Genomic DNA, 16,044 nt, shown 5'->3' with positions numbered 1-16,044 from the left:
ATTAATCCATGATGATACGAGCATGGTACACCTACCCTAACTGCGTGGGGAAATGGCATATGGAAATTGTACAGAAAATGGTATACATTTGTGGGAATTGTGTAGAAAATTATTACTAGGATGCCAGTTTTCAGGTAATTGCCTGATTTCCTACTTTTTGTTACTCCAACTTTCTGCACTTTTTATTTATTTTCAGCCAATTTTGAGGATTTTATAGTCCCAATTCATGCCCTTTTACTGGCTTTTTATTTATTTTCAGCCAATTTTGAGCTTTTATAGTCCCAATTCATGCCCTTTTTCGGGCTTTTCCTGCAAAGTCATGCGCAGTCGTGTCGAGTTTTGACAATATCAGAAGAAAAGTGACACAAGCGTAAATCTGTCAACTTCTTTTTAAAACAGGACAATTTAAACTACACTTTACATTGCCTGTGATCAAAATTTTTATTTTGTTTTTCATGAGCAAATTGGCAGTATGTAATATTTTCACCTCATAGAGTTTGCTCATATTTTTCATGAAATAAGTGAATTGGAGTGAAAACCCCAAATTGTTTGGACCAAATCAGGCATCTTTTTGCGCTGCGAAAATTGTTGGCCCTGGTAATGAGTATTGCCTATTATGTACTGAAAAAAGTAACGTCACCTTGTAGCATACAAAGTTATTTTTAGTTGCTCATGCTATTTTCTGTGTTTAGTTTGCATAACGGAATTGGCTCTTCCAGATGAAATCCATACCCCACTTATGGAAGACATGACCTAATCTACTTAATGCGAATTTCAAAATGGGTGACCTGAATGGATGACTCCATTTGAAATCTACATCCCTGTGTGAGAGATTAAGGTCATGTCTTCCATAAATGTACTGATTTCAGATAGAATAACCCAATGCTGTTCTCACCTGCTTAATGCTTTGATTTGCTTTTTATTTTTGCTGTGTTAATTTTACACCCCAACAGGAAAATGAAAATATTACCAAGGTAACCAACATAATCCATAACTGCACCATTTTATTGTAACTCATTGTGTAGGTGAAGGGATGTTGTTTCTATACATTACTTTCGGAAGTTTCTTTTGAGGCCTCCAAAATATGTCTCACCAAAGCTTGCGAAGATTCTAAACTCGCCATTAACTCGGCTTCGGAATTCTAATTTTTCTCTCCCTTTGCACGGATCCGCCATCTTGCTACCAAAACGAAGTTCTCCCTGCAAATGCATGAGCAAAAAGTGCATTTGTATTTCTCACGATTTCTAGCAACGCATGAAGGCTTTAAAAATTATGCGTATGTGGTAAATAAAGCATGTGTTTGGCGTAGCACATAGCACCCACTTTTGGGTAAAACCTCGTTTTGAGATGACCGTGCGATCGGCGAATTCTATTGTAATCCATCACCTAACCTTAACTCTTGTGAAAATGTGATCTTTGTCAATCAGTAAAGAAATTCTTTATGTTGCTGCATTTCAAGTGAAAAAAGTGCTTTCATATTGTGCTATATCAGCTGAAATCCATACAGCCCCTATGGAAGATGTGATTTTAATCTCCCACACAGGTGGTGTAGACTTCTAATTGAAGTAACTCTGAAATTCACACTGCCTGTTTGGAAGATTAAGATCATGTCCTCCATAGGGGTGTAAGGATTTCAACTGGAATAGCCCATTATTTCATACTCATCTACTCTCTGTTGTTGCTCTTACACATCGTTGTGATTTCCGCATATTGCTGTATAGTATAAAACTATCAACCACATCCCTTTGTCAGGGCTTGAAATAAGCAGGAGCATTTTATTCTGATGTCAGAGGGTGATGTTACTGATTTTTTAACACTGAAAAGCTGTTTTTGGTTTGTTTGTTTTTTTTCCCTTTGCCCAGTGGCGTAGATTTCTTTTTGACATGGGGGGGATGGGTTGAAAAAATTTATTGAAGTATAGTGAATTTAGCACCTTGTGGTGATATAATAAGTTTACAGTACAATTGCATGCGAAACATGTTGCCATTTTGAAGCTAAACTGTTGAAATATGGTACCAAAATGGAATAAATTCGCACAAAGCGCGAACAAATTTGCACTTTTGGGGCTAAAATGACCAAATATGAGGTTAGAATCTCACATACAGGTGTCAACATTGGGGGAATGATTGTATGGACCATCCCCCTGGCAAAATATTGGTTATCCCCACCCCCAATCCCCAGGATCTCGCCTATGCTTTGCCTCTCTTCATGTGTGCTGAATCATGTAAAGCACTTCATGTGTCAGATAGGGATAGTAATCCATTGGTCTGCAATAGGCTATTCCTTTTGAAATACATACACCCCTATGGACGGCATGACTTTAATTTCCCACACGTGTGCAGGCGGTGATGGAAGCGATATAGCCAATTTTGAGGTCGCCATTGGATTAACACATAATCGTGAAATCTTCACAAACAATTCTAAATTTGTTATGTGGTGTCAAAGCAAAATTATCTTACTCTAAAACCGTCGGGGTTCGACAAAAGTACCCCACTGCAAGTATGTTAATTTTCCATTTGTAATTGCTAACCGTGTATTTTGAATGGGGCTGTCAGCCCTGTATCTTCGCCAGCCTTGTACGTCACGTGTTGCGCTTCCTATGCCGCCTGCACGGGTGCAGAAGTGGAGTCACCCAGTCGGGTAACCCCTTTTGAAATTCACACTCCCTGCGTGGAAGATTAAGGTCATGTCTTCCATAGGGGGTGTATGGAATTCAACTGGAATCGGTCAACATGCAAAAATCACAATGATGTATTGCGTGACATGTACATTTTGGTTATGGGTTTAGTGACATTTTCATTTAAATTGATACTGTTCATCAGTTGATGCATTTGAATATGTCTAGTTATTGTATGTATGAATGAATAAAAATGTTAATTCATATAAGATAAGAATGTGTCAAAAACTGCCAATGAAAGTCCTCTTTCTACATATTTTCTCCATTAGCTGACCAGATTATTAATTTTCTAAGCAAACTATCATTGTTTTCAGTGCTGTTTAGTATTATTACCCTTTTTCAGAACTTATTCTAATTTTAGTACTTAAGGGCTGGGGTATGAACATTTGGACAGTATTTATTGTGGGACATTAGAGCACATCAGACATATCGTATTGCATTCTGAATACGAAGAATGTCATTCTGATATCAAATAATTTTGATTTTTTGAAATTCGCAATTTAATACACATTTTATGGCAAATCATTAAAAATTGATATTTTTATATTTAACAGTACTTGAAGTAAACTTTATAAATCTGATGATTTATACTCAAAGTGTATGTAGGTGGGATGAAAAGCCGACGGTCAATTGAAAATTTTGACCTTTCATATTGAAGATATGGATTTTTTTCCCCAAAACACCAAAAAAAATTAGGTCTTTTGGGGAAAAAAATCCATATCTTCAATATGAAAGGTCAAAATTTTCAATTGACCGTCAGCTTTTCCTCCCTGCTACATACACTTCAGAATGCAATTCGATAGGTCTGAAGTGCTTTCATGTCCCACAAAAAATACTGTCGAAACGCAATAAACGCTCATTTTAGATCCCTTAAAGCAATGCAGAATAATATAGTTCTCCAAGATTTTTCTCTTCATTCCCCCCCCATTAAAATATGTATTCAGTTCTAATTGTATATAAAGAGCAGTGCACATTTAAAAAACATGAGCAGAAATTTTCAAGAACATATTTTGTTCATTTCAGTCCGAAGATGTCTTGCAGGCGGCCGGTGAAACATCACAGGAAGCCGAGGCGACTAAAGTGAGAGCAGAAGACTTGGAAGGCAAAATAAATGCCACATTGCAGGATGTCAGAGGTAAGCTTATCTTAAGCCTTGTCTTTTGAAAATTCAAAGGTGTGGTGCAAATTGCACTCCCAAGATTTTTTGGTGTGTTAGTAGGAGTGCAATTTGAGTCACACTCATGGATTACTTTCTACATTTAAGTGCATCTGAAATTGTCCTCGTCATGTTACGCATGCGATATTGTGCAATGTCATGGTGCTCACTTATAATAATCGGCTGCTTAAAAAAGGACAGTATCTGAAGACAATGTCACATAGCCAACATTAGACTGATATACAGAAAAAATGTGTTTCGCACAGTTCTGCTTAGCCAACAGAGAAGCTTACACACTTCTTAAAATGAGCTAAATAGAATGAAGGCCATTTGGTCTGAGTAACTGCCTTATTTCAAGCCCTGCTTATTCAAAATTTGAATAGCCAATGAATTGTACTTAAATAAATTGGAAGTGATATTAATGTATTTAACATCTGTCTGGGTTCTGTAAATGTCTTTTGTAGATGCCATCAGCGCCCTCGTTAACGGCTCCGACTCGTCAAACATCACAGCAGGACAAATTGCCGAGCTGATTGAAGAAGCCAGAAAAATTGTTGAAGAGATCGCAGCTAGGAACTTCAGTGCTAATGAGGAAATGGCCGATACTGAGCTGGGATTAGCCAAAGATGGTAGGAGTAGGCCAGCTTTGGGCTAAATAGTGTTGAATTTTTAGGCCTAAATTTGGCCAAGAGAGGAGAAATCTGTTAATATATTGTAATCATATGATGCATCTGAAATAGTGGGCTAGGCCAGTATTGGGCCAAAGATTGTAAAATATTATATCAGAGATAGTAAAACCTTCATTGGAGACCGATATCAAATGGTACAAGTTCTCATTGATCAAATACAGACCTGAAACTTTTCCTCTTTTTAGCTGATTTACTCTTTTTTTATTCCAGAAATTTACACATTATTTGTTATTTTCAGCCCAATTTGAGCTTTTATTTGCACTATTTTCCTCTTTTTTAAAAGCATTTTTCTCTTCTTTCACAAATGATCAGTTTCAGGTCTGCAAATAATCACCCATGTATTTTGTACAAATTTAACTTTTTTTCTCTTCTTTGCAGTTCTTGAGCGTGCCATGGCTTTGCGTAATGCCTCCCACGCCATCCTGGAGCGTGCACAAAATGTATCGCAGAATGTGGACGATTTCATGGACAGACTCAACGACCTCGTCAATCAGAGCATCGTAGCTAATAATATGACTGATGAAGCTAATGAGATAATAGACAGAAACAAACCACCAAAATTCCAGGTAATTCAATCTGTGTGTTTACACTGAGTAGGCCTACTCTGTATTTTTACCGGTATTACCTGGTAACCCACAATCTGATTAAGGCAACAACCAGCACGCTTTGACTGATGCTTAAAATAAGGGTTGTGGTGTGTACCGAAGTACTGAAAATATTCTCCTGACCTGTAAGCTGCTTTTAAGGCCAAGATGTGATACATAAAATGTACATAAAAGAAGTTCAACACCACATGGTCTACCTCATGAGGTGGATCACGGTTGCCGGGTGTCCACACCGCATCACTCTGAACCGATCTGTTTCCACTGAGCACATTAACCGGTAACACTCTAAACTAAACCACATTACTCGCCAACCGTTCCCTAGTAGAAACATGCAGATTGTCATGAATACGTGCATCACTGTCAAATATGATAAATAATGAGAACTGTGACATAATGTTGGTTGGATCAGCGGATCAACTGGCCCAATTTATTCATGATAAAACAACTGTACAGATACAAGACATTTATTCTCATCCATCAAGTCTTCTACTCTGAAGATTGCATTTTCTTCTTTCTCTATCGCTGGTAATGGTAGACGTGACAAGGCATCTGCTAGCTTGTTCTGCTTTGCTGGGATGTACTTAATGTCATATGTGAATGCTGAAAGCGTAATAGCCCATCGTTGCAAACGTTGTGCAGCTAATGTTGGTATAGTCGTCTTTGGTCCTAGTATTCGTTCCAAAGGCTTGTAATCAGTGAGAATTGTTAGCTTTCTTCCGTAAAGGTACATTTTGAACTTCTTGAGTTCAAACATAATATTGCTAAGGCTTCTTTGTCAAGTTGAGTGTAACCCTTCTCATACTTGTCCAGACTTTGTTATGCATATGCGATAGGTCGTCGCGTGATACGTCTCCGTAAACATACATGATCACCGCTCCAACACCATATGGTGAGCGTCTGCTGCTAACTCTAACGGCAATTGTGGATCATAGTGTGTCAGAAATAATGCATAATTTCCAGTTGTGTATATATGCTTAATTCAGGCTAGGCTATAGCACCATAGATGCTCTACTTTTCTGTTTTGATCTAAATAGGAAATAATGCTTGTGGCTGGCAACTACTCTGCTACCTGATATGGCATTGAGAAGTCAGAAGTTGTTTGATGAAGTCTCCCTTTTTCTTTTCCCAGGAATTCAATCCTTAACCTTATATTTACTACTATCTCCTCACCTTTTTGTTCTGTTTTGATCTACATAGGCTATAATGGATCTTGTGGCTGGCAACTTCTCTGCTGCGGAGATGAGGTTGACAACGCAAACCAGGCTGATAGAGTTAGCGAAGCTGCATTAGACGCTGCCAACAAAGCTTTAGAGGTAAGTTGCAAAAATGAGATTCTTTCAACATATTATGCTCAGGGAGCTGAAAAATGAGATTCCTTCAACATAATTTATTATGCTGCGGGAGCTTAAAAATGAGATTCCTTCAACATTTTATGCTCCGGGAGCTTAAAAATGAGATTCCTTCAACATATTATGCTCCGCGAGCTTAAAAATGAGATCCCTTCAATATATTATGCTCCGGGACCTTCAAAATGAGATTCCTTCAACATACTATGCTCCGGGAGCTTTACAAAACAAATGCCATGAATAGCACCACTTAAGAGGTTAGAAAACAAGCTATGTTCCAAGAGTACTACATGTTGATGATATCTCAAGGTATGTTTGAGACCAATTGATTTTTATTTGGGTGCGCCATCGGATGATATCACATTACCGGTGCAGCCGGTCAATGTGTGAAAACTACAGTACTGGTGCAGCCAGTCATTGTGTGAAATTGGGCAAGCATTCGTCAGGACAGGAATTACCACAATGTTTTCTTTTCTTGATTGCAGGGTTCCCAACTGAATGCATCCATGCTGCAGGCAGCCATCGACAAACTGGAACCACGTATACCACTCCTACAAGGCCAAGCTGAAGATTTGCGTCCATTGGTTGACATGGCCAAGGAATACGCGTCAAATCTGACCAAGCAAGCAGAATATCTAGATGGGTAGGTCAAAATATCACCAATTAATATATATAGATTGTTATTTGAGTTGAGAAGTAATAAAGGCACCCAGAAAGCAAAAATATAAAATGTGGAGACTTCAGTCAGCAGGGATGCAAATTGTGCGGGAGCGGGGAGCACCGCTCCTAGGAAATGAAATTCAAAAATGAGGAAATAATGCCTTGAGAAGAAAAAAGAAGAGGAAAAAGGAGGGAGAGAGGAAAAGAAAAGAGGAGAGGAAGGGGAAAAGAGGAGAGAAAAGGAAGAGGAGTGAGATGACGTAGAGGTACTGAATGGGGGAGAAGAAATCTGTAAAGACACTGGTTGTGCAAAACCATAGAGCACTAAACACGTTGTGCTCCCTCTGACAAAAAATGAAAGAGGAAATGGGGGGGGGGTAAAGGAAAAGAAAAGGGGAAGGAGCCTCTGTCCAACCAAAATTGACCCCAAACTTGTGTAAAATACCAATTTTTTTTGCACGCCATGGTCACACAGGCTTTTTGTCCTCGTAAAGCCTTTTTGAAAGCTCGAAGACTATAGAGTCGCTCTTAAAATACATACTATGTTAACATTCTCATATTTTGAAGTGCAGAATAACACTATTTCATGCATGGTATGATTGAGGAAATCTTGAGCCTAAAAACTTTGCTCCTGAGGAAGAAATCACAATTTGCACCCCTGCTTCAGTGCTTCACTGTAGAAAGCTGATATTGTACTGCCCAAATCAACTGAAATTTTGGAAATAAGCCTTTTTCGTGAATATACAAGTCTGTAACGAGAGTCATTCAAAAAGTTACACGTCCATCACATCTCTGTGATGTTACGTGTCAGGATATTGAAATTGCCCATGATTATACTCATAAATCTTGGCTACAAAATAAAAGTCTGGCACATAAGATGAGAGAGATGTGACGATAGAGGCAGCGTTCGAAATAGGGCCGGTCAGCCGGCCATTGGCCTGTAACTTTTTGGCCTGGCCGGTAACTTTTCTGACTGGCATCTAGTTGCCGGCCTGGCTGGCCGGTAACTTTTTAAGGTCCGGCTGGCCTGTAACTTTTTGAGGCATATTTCGAACACTGGATGGAGGTAGAAGTTTTTGAGTGACCCTCGTCTATAAAACAAGACTGTTAAAAGATGATGGTGAAATCAGGAAATGCCCATTTATAACTGATAATGCAGTTAAAGCAGTCCATGCATTGAAAGATATCTTTGATGCTATCAAATACAGTTTATATGACTGAATATTTAACTTTTGATTTATTCTCCTAGATTGTTGCGTGATACTCGTGAGTTAGCAGCCAATGCCGTGAAAGCAGCCAACGCATACAAAGACATCGTAGACGCTATCAATGCAGCTGAAGCAGCAGCCAAGGCAGCTCTTAATGCCAGCAGAGAAGCTGAAGATGGGGTAAGAGGATAATGAGATTTATTTGGGGCTCTTTTAAAAGAGCCTGGGCCATCTTACGTAATAATTGTATAAAGTTAGTCGACGATCTCTTATTTTATCCTTTACATGTTTAATACCCGGCTCTTCATTCTGTAATTTTACGTATATTATAGTTTGTTTGTTTTCTGTGTACAGTCCTACTCGATCTGTCGGACACCCGCTGCGCTACCTGCTCGATCGTAAATCGTTCACTATGCGTATACGCCCTCACTCAACCCAGTGACTTTAACGTAGCGCTATTGCGCCTGGGTCACCATCCGCAGCATCCCGCCCGGCCGGGTGTCTAGAGTTCGATTTTGGGCTCTCACTGATACTGTTTTAGTTGTTTAATTTTCTCTTGTTCCTTTTACATCTTTATGTTTTTCTATATTTTGTAATACCTTTGTAAAATTGTACAAGAATGCACCGTCATGTAGACGAGTGCCGCTGTTTCACAAGCGTTGTTCAAATAAAATTATTATTATTATAATGAGTTATTGATTTTTGTGATAAAATAATCTTCCTAGGAGCAAAGCTTCTTTATATGCTTATTAAATGTGGGTCAATCATTCAGTATCCCGGCATTGTTCTGCTTTGATGCCTAATGTAGTTTATACATATATAGTAAAGTTATCAAACTGCCTGCAAAATATTTTGTTATCCATTCGATCTGCATTACTGTGCAAATGCAGTTATGGAGAGGACTCCATTTTTGTCTCGCCTGATAAGGCAGAAGACTATATAATCACTTTTCCGTATGTGGGGGTGTGTGTGTGTGTGTATGTGACAAATTTGGTTAAAGTTTTGGTTAAAGTTTGCCTTCCGCCTATTTTCTCGGAGATAAGGAGTCGCACGTTCCTCAAACTTGGTGGGTTGGTGCATCTTGACCCCAGACAGAACCGGTTTGTATTGGTTAGTGGGTCAAGGTCACTGAGGTCATCTAGGGGTCATCTGAGGTCAAATTAGTAAAAACTGTCGTATGGCCATGAAACTTGGTGGGTGCAGTCAACATTTAAAGCCAAATTTTTGGAAGGTCATTTCAAGGTCACCTGGGGTTATCTGAGGTCAAATTAGTAAAAACTGTCGTATGGCCATGAAACTTGGTGGGTGCAGTCAAGATTTGAAGCCAAATTTTGGAAGGTCATTTCAAGGTCACCAGGGGTCATCTGAGGTCAAATTAGTAAAAACTGTCGTATGGGCATGAAACTTGGAGGGTACAGTCAACATTTAAAGCCTAATTTTTGGAAGGTCATTTCAAGGTCACCAGAGGTCATCTGAGGTCACATTAGTAAAAACCATCGTATGGGCATAAAACTTGGTGGGTACAGTCAACATTTAAAGCCAAATTTTTGGAAGGTCATTTCAAGGTCACCAGGGGTCATCTGAGGCCAAATTAGTAAAAACTGTTGTATGGGCATGAAACTTGGTGGGTACAGTCAACATTTAAATCCAATTTTTGGAAGGTCATATCAAGGTCACCAGAGGTCATCTGAGGTCAAATTAGTAAAAATTGTTGTATGGGCATGAAACTTGGTGGGTACAATCAACATCTAAAGCCAAATTTTTGGAAGGTCATTTCAAGGTCACCAGGGGTCATCTGAGGCCAAATTAGTAAAAACTGTTGTATGGGCATGAAACTTGGTGGGTACAGTCAACATTTAAAGCCAATTTTTGGAAGGTCATTTCAGGGTCACCAGGGGTCATCTGAGGTCAAATTAGTAAAAACTGTTGTATGGGCGCTTGATGCAGGAATTCCAAATAATTATAATTAACATTCACTTTTTTCCATATCGCCAATAACACTTCCATTACAAGGTTCTTCGCATAAGCAGGCAATTACAAAAGCAAGCGGTCGCAAAAGCAGGCGAGACTCGTGGTTCGAGAACCGCCTTGTGGAATTACACGCCAATCTTGTCCAAGGACCAAGACCACGGCCACGCTTTCCTTTTCAATGCAAATAGAGCACTGACATTAATTATGTCATATACATATGAAATTTGCACAATTCTTAAGTTTTCTTTATATGAGTTTTGTATGTAACAAAGTGGTTTTCCGATAAATTATTAAGGTTGATGAAGTAGCTAGTTTGTTTAATTTTAATCGCGAAAGCCCGAGTTAAAAAATCGACTATGAACATTGCATTTTTAACAGGACTTTGACCGGGGACTTCGTCCCTAACACACACTGTCAATCATATCAATCCAATTTAACCACAAACACAAAAGCCTGTACGTACAAGACGCGCTCATGCTCCTAGTACACAAAGTGCCACATAGTTGTGTACTATGTAGTTATCAATGGTAACGGCACGTGCCTGGAGGATTTAAACCATAACGAGATCTGGGCGACCAATCACAAGCCAGATCCATTTAAAGATGCATTACATCATGACCAAACTGACGCTGTTGTTGCTGATTGTCCTCTATATATGCAGGATTTTGACTAATACTCACACGATGGTTTGAAAATCTCCAAGATTTCAGCATAGACCATTGTTTAGTAAATTTTATACAATAGGGAGCTTGGAGAAAATATTTGTCCACTTATGTAACCACCGCATATTGTTATCTTATTTTTGTATTTCAGGCAAGTAGTTTTGGTGAGCGTCCAGCTAAATCACTCAAGAGAAGCAATCGACTCGGCAAGAAGGCTGCCAGAGCTCTTGCGGGAGTGCAAGGTAAAGACAACATTCCATTGTCTTAGGTCACTATTTCTTTTGCTATGGTTGAATATACCAGTGCATAATTAGTAAAAATACACTTTTTGTGTGCTTGATTAACAGCCTATAAAAGAAATGTCAAAAATACACTCGATCTTGTGACCTCTGTCAATCTTGATCAATCTTGGGGTGACCTTGAGTAGATGGAAAGATATTTTGCAGGTCATGTTTAATCTCCCCCACAGGGAGTGTATATTACAAATGGAGTCACCCGTTCAGGTAACCCCAATTCACACTCCCTGTGTGGAAGACACAGGGAGAGTATGGATTTCAACTCGAATAGACCTGTGTTGGGCGCTCCCATACAAAATCACCCCATTTTTGACATGACCCCCTTTTTTCTGAAAATGTCTACACCGATAGACCCCTAGTTTCGTACGCTGGTGGGCACAGGTACGTTACTTTCATATTCGAGTGCCTCCCCCGGGAGAAGAGCCCATTAGAAATTTACAGTGCTATTTCACCCGATTCTTCATTCTCTTCAACAGATCTGGAAGAAACCCTTGGCGATGTCAAGGACAGCGTAGACCAGGTCAGAACTGATCTAGATGGAGCCGATCGACGCTGAACGGAATACTGTGATGGCATCAATGAAATCCCTGACGACAGCAGCAAGTGTACCGTCACCGTTTGTGAGGATGGCGCTCCTCCTGAATGTCAACCTGGATTTACTGGTGATGAATGCTCTTCCGGTAAGTATCCATATCATAACTTAAATCAGTTGAATACAAGAAGGGTTGTAAGTGCATAGTAATAATGAAGCACTTTACAACCCTCTTGTATGTCAGTAAGTGTATCAAGAACCAGGCGAATCCCAGGAATGTGTGCACGGTTGTTTGATGTATATAGAATTGGCTTCATTATTAACTAAATGCAAACTATAGATGGCGCTATTTATCCTAAATCATATTTCTTTATTTGCAAGGGGTAGGTGATTAATACAGCTGGAATAGGCGAAACAAGCAACAAGGAAATTTTGTGAATATATTTTATCAAACAATAAAAGGAATTATTTGTAGTAAAAGCTTGAAAGAGTAATTTCCAGTCACTAAATAGTGCCACCAATTTTGTCATTAATAGATACATTTTATATCCGAAAAAGCTTTAAAAATGCTATAAAAGTGAATAATTTTGTAAAAGAGGGGAAATTAAAGTTGAGAATGACTCAAAGGCATCTGTATACATTAGTATGATATCACTTTTAGCTGCTTAAGCCTAAAATTTGGTTGTACATGTTTTGTTTGAAAAACTAATAAATGATCCCATCAAACAACCGTGGTGAAGGGTATCATAAATCTGTCTGTCTGTGCAGCAGACATTCAAGATACAGTTGGAAAATGAGGTTCTTCCCCCATATATAGGTAGTGTATGTACGCCATCTCATGGTTCGGAACTCGCTTAGAGCTCTTGGTCCTGTGTACAGTATAGTTAACCATGTGCAAGTTATAGAGCTATTTGAATAAGAGAAGGGGGACCATCCCCGGCTCTGATATCTGAAATCAATCCTAAGTTGTCGGAGCAAGGAGGTCACATGTACCTTACAAATCATCTCTACTAGCACAAAAACCCAACAAACATCCATACATTATATATATTGTATGTTTGTGTTTGTTTGTTTGTTTTTTATTTGGCAAGATCATTAGAATACAAAAACAAATTATAGAGACAGAAAAATCATTACAAAGTACAACAATGTGACAAATTATTTAAAGCATAAATTAATCAGCCACAAAGCCATTTAGGATCAGGACATACAGACAAAAAAATGACAAGCCGGGATAACCCATTAAGCCTGCAGAAAAGGCAAGCTTATTTCCAATGGTGTCCCAAGAAAAGATCAGAGAACAAAAGGGAAACAAAAAAATGCCTACACAGTGAAATCAGACATCTCTTGACTGAGAGAGTTGCTGGCCAGATGTTGTTTGACACTTTGTTTAAATGCAGACTTGGTAGGCAATCCCTTGATGTTTGATGGGAGTTCATTCCAGTCCAAAATGGCTTTGTAGTAGAATGTGTTTGAGGCAATACCTTTTATACATTGTATAAACTGTTATACAATGTGTAAACTGTGCACAAAAAGTATAGTTACATATAAATAAGAGGCAATTTCTTGATGAAATTAATATTAAATGACAAAATGAGAGTTTACCTACATACCTTACTCAATTTCATATGACTTGATTTGAGCAATGTATGGCAATGGGCTCTTCTGTTTAAAATCCACACTATCCCTGTGGAAGATTTTGGGAATATCTACCACAGGGGGAGTATGAATAACAAATGGAATTAGCATACTGGGTAACTCTATTTGAATTTCATACACCCTCTGAGAAAGATTCAACCTGAATTTTCCACAGAGGGAGGGCGAGTTTCAAAAAGAGTTGGTTAATGTGCTAATTCCATTTGAAATTCATACTCCCCATGTGGAAGATGTTTCCAAAATCTTCCACAGGGGTAGTGTGGATTTTAAATGGAATGGCACAACATACATGGTAAAATTACAAATTGAGGTCTTAGAAAACTTGAATTATATTTTGCCTTGCAGCTTTGCTTGGCCAACAAGCCCAGGATGCAGTGGACACCGCTATGGATGCAGACAATTCAGCCCAGAGGGCGCAAGACATCGCTGACTGGGTTATGGGACAGTTGGGTGGTCTAGAAGACAAAGCACAACAGCTGCCGGAGGATGTCAACGAGGCCAACAAAGCTCTGGATGTTGCTGATGATGCAAGTAAGTTATTTTGAGGAATTGGCAATTTAATCTTGAATTTGGTCATTAAGGGGTGGGGTATGAACGTTTGGACAGTATTTATTGTGGGACATTAGAATTAGAGCACATCAGACATATCGAATTGCATTCTGAATACGAAGAATGTCCTTCTGATATCAAATAATTTTGATCTTTTGAATTCGCAATGTAATACACATTTTATGGCAAATCATTAAAAATGGATATTTTTGATATTTAACAGTACTCGAAGTAAACTTTATAAATGTGATGATTTCTACCTAAAGTGTATGTAGGTGGGATGAAAAGCTGACGATCAATTGAAAATTTTGACCTTTAAGTATTGAAGATATGGATTTTTTCCCAAAACACCAAAAAAAATTAGGTCTTTTGGGAAAAAATTCATATCTTCAATATGAAAGGTCAAAATTTTCAATTGATCGTCGGCTTTTCCTCCCAGCTACATACACTTTAAGACTATATCATTAAATTTATAAAATTTACTTCGAGGACTGTTATATATCAAAAATGTGAAAAATATCAATTTTAATAATTTGTCATAAAATTTGTATTATATCGTAAATTTCAAAAAATCAAAATTATTTGATATCAGCAGGACATTCTTCGATATTCTGAATGCAATTGATATGTCTGATGTGCTCTCATGTCCCACAAAAATACTGTCGAAACGCTCAAAACGCTCATTCCAGATCCCTTAAAGCACTGGATACTATAGAGGTTCTTGTTGCTACAATTAATGATAGTAATGGAACCAGCAAGTTGATGAAGAGTGGTCTAAAAAGCAATGAAAGCTTACTAAAAAAAATTCCAGGTTAGTCCACCAAGTCAAATTAAGATGGAAGTAGAAGCCACTAGCTTCATTGAGTAAAATCGAGTATACCCTTTCAGAAGCAAGGTTGCATTTTTATCCATGTATGGGCTTATAATTAAACAAAAGAGTAATCCCCTCAATAATTAAATTTGTCGTGTACTTTCTTAACGTGCATCTTTTTAATATCCCTCACTGTTTTTGTGTTCTGCAGTCACTCGTGCACGTGGTCACATTGACACCTTCCTTGACTTGGACAAGTCCCTGACAGCCAAACACAATGAACTAGCCAATATGACATACACAATGAACTACAATCTGGATGAGATCAAAGAGAAGATCAACCGGGCTAGGACTGCTGCAGCAGGGGTGAGTAGTCAGAGATTTTATACTATGAGATAAGACACTCTGTACAAACTGCATATACCATGCTATACCGCAGTTGAAGACAGGCAATTCGCAAGCGTCGTTGCCGGCAAAGTCTTACTACGATCGTGTAATGAGAAGAGACCATAGAGTCCTACATAGAGGTCTGAGGAAGAGACGGTCCTAATCGTAATTTATTAATTTATCGGAAAATCACATTTTTGTACCGCTCACAAAACAAAGAGTATAAGTCCACCCACCGCTGTTAATCATTAACAAAACAAGCTCTGGAAATGACGTAATCTTAATTATAAATGCGGAAATCACAATTATATATGTACTGTCTGCTGTACTCCTGTCTTCCAACAAGTGCCGGAGGAAAATTTTTGTGCTTTTGAGAGCAGGCTGCAGCAAAAATAACAATGCACGAATATACCTTTCAGGGTTGTGACCAGCCTAAATTTAGTGCCAGGTAATTTACTTACAACGAAACGCCCATCTGGGACATGTGTTAGTACACCACCTATTGATACAACAATGGCTGCCGTGACCGATTGAGTGAACGTTACAGCGTTGGTGTATGTCGCTGCATATTGCAGGTGTATATGCATGCGGACATGAAAAATAGCAGATTTTGGCCTAGATTTTTGATATTTACTAAATTCTGTACATAATCATACAATATTTTGGTTGGAAGGAAGGAAGCTTATTTTGATTGAGCGCTGACCGGCGTAGTCACAACCCCGATTCCTTTTTGCGTATAGGTCAATGTAGGGAAGCTTTAAATTGTGAATTTAAAAACATGTGAAACTGTTAGATTAAGCTGAAAAGGTGCTATTCCATTTAAAGTTCACACTTACCCT

General features: G+C 38.6%; 1 protein-coding gene across 1 annotated transcript in view; it reads left to right on the top strand.

The window, feature by feature from the left end:
- The window catches only part of LOC140166676 (laminin subunit alpha-like), a 134,348-nt gene that overhangs the window by 78,848 nt on the left and 39,456 nt on the right, over positions 1-16,044 (top strand). The window contains 12 exon segments of the mRNA XM_072190174.1: positions 954-974; positions 3,701-3,812; positions 4,298-4,462; positions 4,901-5,088; positions 5,625-5,811; positions 6,325-6,440; positions 6,959-7,116; positions 8,383-8,521; positions 11,126-11,216; positions 11,747-11,950; positions 13,804-13,989; positions 15,030-15,184. Coding sequence (XP_072046275.1) covers positions 954-974; positions 3,701-3,812; positions 4,298-4,462; positions 4,901-5,088; positions 5,625-5,811; positions 6,325-6,440; positions 6,959-7,116; positions 8,383-8,521; positions 11,126-11,216; positions 11,747-11,950; positions 13,804-13,989; positions 15,030-15,184 — 1,722 coding nt within the window.

The sequence above is a fragment of the Amphiura filiformis genome, chromosome 12, assembly GCF_039555335.1.
Source record: "Amphiura filiformis chromosome 12, Afil_fr2py, whole genome shotgun sequence".
In the NCBI taxonomy this organism is placed as follows: Eukaryota; Metazoa; Echinodermata; class Ophiuroidea; order Amphilepidida; family Amphiuridae; genus Amphiura; species Amphiura filiformis.
This window is presented reverse-complemented; position numbering and strand designations above follow the sequence as displayed.